General features: G+C 54.5%; 1 protein-coding gene across 1 annotated transcript; it reads left to right on the forward strand.

Annotated features, from left to right (window-relative positions):
- Window positions 1-931: 931 nt before the first annotated feature.
- Window positions 932-1469, forward strand: SST (somatostatin; the record flags this gene model as incomplete). Its single annotated transcript, XM_008938639.1, has 1 exon — window positions 932-1469. A coding segment is annotated over one exon (231 nt), but the record flags the coding sequence as incomplete, so codon positions are not given.
- Window positions 1470-3097: the final 1628 nt, after the last annotated feature.

The following is a 3097-nucleotide window of genomic DNA, read 5'->3' on the forward strand; positions in this document are numbered from 1 at the left end:
GCCCCTCGGGCACCCCGCTGGGCACCCCGACGGTCCCGCTGCAGACCCCCGCTTCTCCTCCAGACACCCCGTTGCAGACCCTCCTTTTTCCCGGCAGAGCCCCCGGCACCCCTGCTGCGTACCCCCAGCTTCCCTGCTGCAGACTCCTCCAGCTCCCCACCCGACAGCCCAGTACCCTCAGCGCAGACCTCCAGCTCCTCACCAGACCTCCCCAATGTCCCCACCTCAGAGCCCCGGTTTCTTGCTGCAGACCCTCTTCTCTGACAGATCCTCCGTCTCCCTGCCGGGGCTGAGCCGGTGACAAGCGGGGCAGCCGGGTTGGGAAGGGGAGACACCCCCGCCGGGTGCTGGCGGGGGATGCGGAGCAGCCACTGCCGCGGAGAGGGCAGAACCCCTGGTGAAGCTCTGCAGGGCTTCCCCACGGCACTGAACCAAGGCAACTGCCCCGGTGCAGCAGGAGGATGCCCTACTCCATGCAAGGGGGCAGCCGGGACTTGAAGGAACAAGAGGGAAAATAACCCCCAGTGAGAGGGTGACCCAACAGAGCCTCCCCTACGAGCTTGCCCAAAGACATTTCCCACGTCACTGTAGCAGCATCCGCACTGAGTCCTGCACAGTGTGCTGGAGCAGTGGGGAGGGAAGGGAAGGGAAGGGAAGGAGGGGTGAGATGGTGCTTGGATGAGTTCCCTCCCTGCCGTGGCCAGGACAGCCGTCTCTTCCCCACGCCAGGCAGGTGTCGGGGCTCTTCTGCTCCTCTTTGTGGCACAGGTGCGGCTACTGCGTGGCAGCTGTCAGGCTGGGCTGTTTGGAAACCAGGGCTCCCCTTCTCCTCCAGAGTCCTGCAAGTCTCTAGTCTGGGCACAAAGGTGTCTTGGAGGGACAGAGCAGTGAGCCCCAAAAAGCCCAGGAGTAATTATGCGCTCTCTCTCTTTCTTCTCCTTACCCCAAGGAACTGGCCAAGTACTTTTTGGCAGAACTGCTTTCAGAGCCAAGCCAGACAGAAAATGAAGCCCTGGAGTCTGAGGACTTGTCCCGAGGGGCTGAGCAGGATGAAGTGAGACTGGAGCTGGAGCGCTCGGCTAACTCAAACCCCGCTCTGGCGCCCCGGGAACGCAAAGCGGGCTGCAAGAACTTCTTCTGGAAAACTTTCACATCCTGTTAGCTTTTGAAACCCACCTCTCCTCCCCATCCATCCCTGCCTTCTTCCTAGCCCCCCGCCCCAAGCAGAACCTTCACCACAAGAGGCGAAGACTGTAAATACACAATCCACAGTTATGGTGAAATTAAACACACACAGAAAATTTGAGTTTGATTTCCAGTTGTTTTAATAAAACTTTCTGTTCCAATTGTACATGATCTGTTTGAGTTGTGATTTCTGACTAGTTCTTTAATGACGTGCACTCTGCTGCTCTTTCAGATGTACTATTTTTAATTCTCTGTTGCAATAAAGTTTATGTTTCAAACGGTAATGCTGAGACTTGGTGGTCAATGAGAAAACCTAAGTCACCTCTCAGGTTGCTTGTCTTCAAAATGCTGCCCATCTCAGGGGAGCAGCAGCAAACAGCATCCACATGCACACCTATGCACAAACAGAATATCACTTAACATGATTTTCCCCCCACCCTGTGGTCTTTCTAAGGGACCCAGAGACACAGTGGTATTTTAGGTATCAAATCCCTGTGATTTTTCCCGAGTCAAATCCACAGTGCTGGTGCTTCAGTCCATCTAGAAGATTTACACCCATCACCAGAGTCATCACTATAAATCACAGTTGTGTGTTCCAAGTGATTGGAATCATAAAAGCGATTCGCAGTACAAGTTTACACACCCCCACCTCCTTCCCTCCTCAGCCACAAACACTAAACATTTTTCTTACCTGGCCTGTTTTACTCCTTGAAACACTACAAACACTGCTTCTGGAATTCCTTTGGCAAATTTTCCTTTGTTCTGCTGCACTGGGGGAGGTCTCACATCCCTGTAAAGCTGTTAACCCCCACCAGCAGTCCCTTTTTGTCTAATAAGCTGGTAACAGCAGCTTTTCTACCCGCTACATCATCATTAAAGGCAGTATTAAAAGATTCAGTAGGGTAGGAGATAGCACTGGGAAAAAGACGCTTCTCTCCATGGAAAAGAAATTCTTTGTGCTATTGCAGAGTATCTTCCCTTTCTGGCCACGCTGGTTTGTGACATGCACTCGTGGGTCAGCTGGAGCTGCAGAGTATGCATCCTGCACGGGGGATCAATACAGCGTTGGTGAGAAATTCATCAGTCAGGCCTAAGGTAAGAAACATTTTGTAGCCATCATATGTGAAGGAAAGGTGATAAAAAGGGGGATCTCGGACATGTTTATGGGTGGAGGGCTGAGCATGACTCTGGTGGAGGTGAATTCTCCAGCTTGTGAAGTTACCTCTGGTCTGTGCTGAGTGTAGCTCTTTGTGGGGCATCGTTTTTGATGGCTCCTGGGCCATTGCCTTTATTCCTGGTCTATGTCTCTTCTCCCAGTGCTAGATTCGAGTTGGGGGCTGGGAAATTCCTTGTCACTGGGAACTGCCAATGTGAAGTCCCAGCCCGGCCACACTCGCCCAGCACAGGGCTTGGCCGGGTGGCTCCACAGCCGGCTGGCAAGAGGCAAGGGCCGTAGGGATGTGCCCAGGGAGGCCAGCTGCTGAGAGCCCCGAGGCAGGACAGCCTGGGCTGCAGCAGCTGAAGAGCTGCCTGCTCCCTGCCTGGCTGCTGAGAGGAAGCCAGATCCTGCGCTCACCAGAAATGCCCTGCTGTGACATGATCCTGCACCTCCCCAGCTCCTGGGAGCCTCCTTTCCTCCTGCTATGGAACAGAGACAGGTTTTGTGGTGTGACCTCAGATCCCAGGCCTCCAGCGTGTGTGCAGTGCCACTGGTGGGGTTAAAGCCTCTGCCCTCTCTACTGGAGCTGAGTGCCTTTCAGACCAGGCAGGAAAGGGTGATGCTCTGAGTGCTTTGGGGGGAAGAGCCCTGGCACACAGGGTACCCGTTTTCACTTCCCGGATTTCTGTGGCAAGTACAGGAGGCTGTGGAGGGTGCAGGATTTACTCAGCCTTGGGAGGGGGGTAGGGCTGG

Source organism: Merops nubicus, unplaced genomic scaffold (assembly GCF_000691845.1).
Source record: "Merops nubicus isolate BGI_N331 unplaced genomic scaffold, ASM69184v1 scaffold3444, whole genome shotgun sequence".
NCBI classification, from domain to species: domain Eukaryota; kingdom Metazoa; phylum Chordata; class Aves; order Coraciiformes; family Meropidae; genus Merops; species Merops nubicus.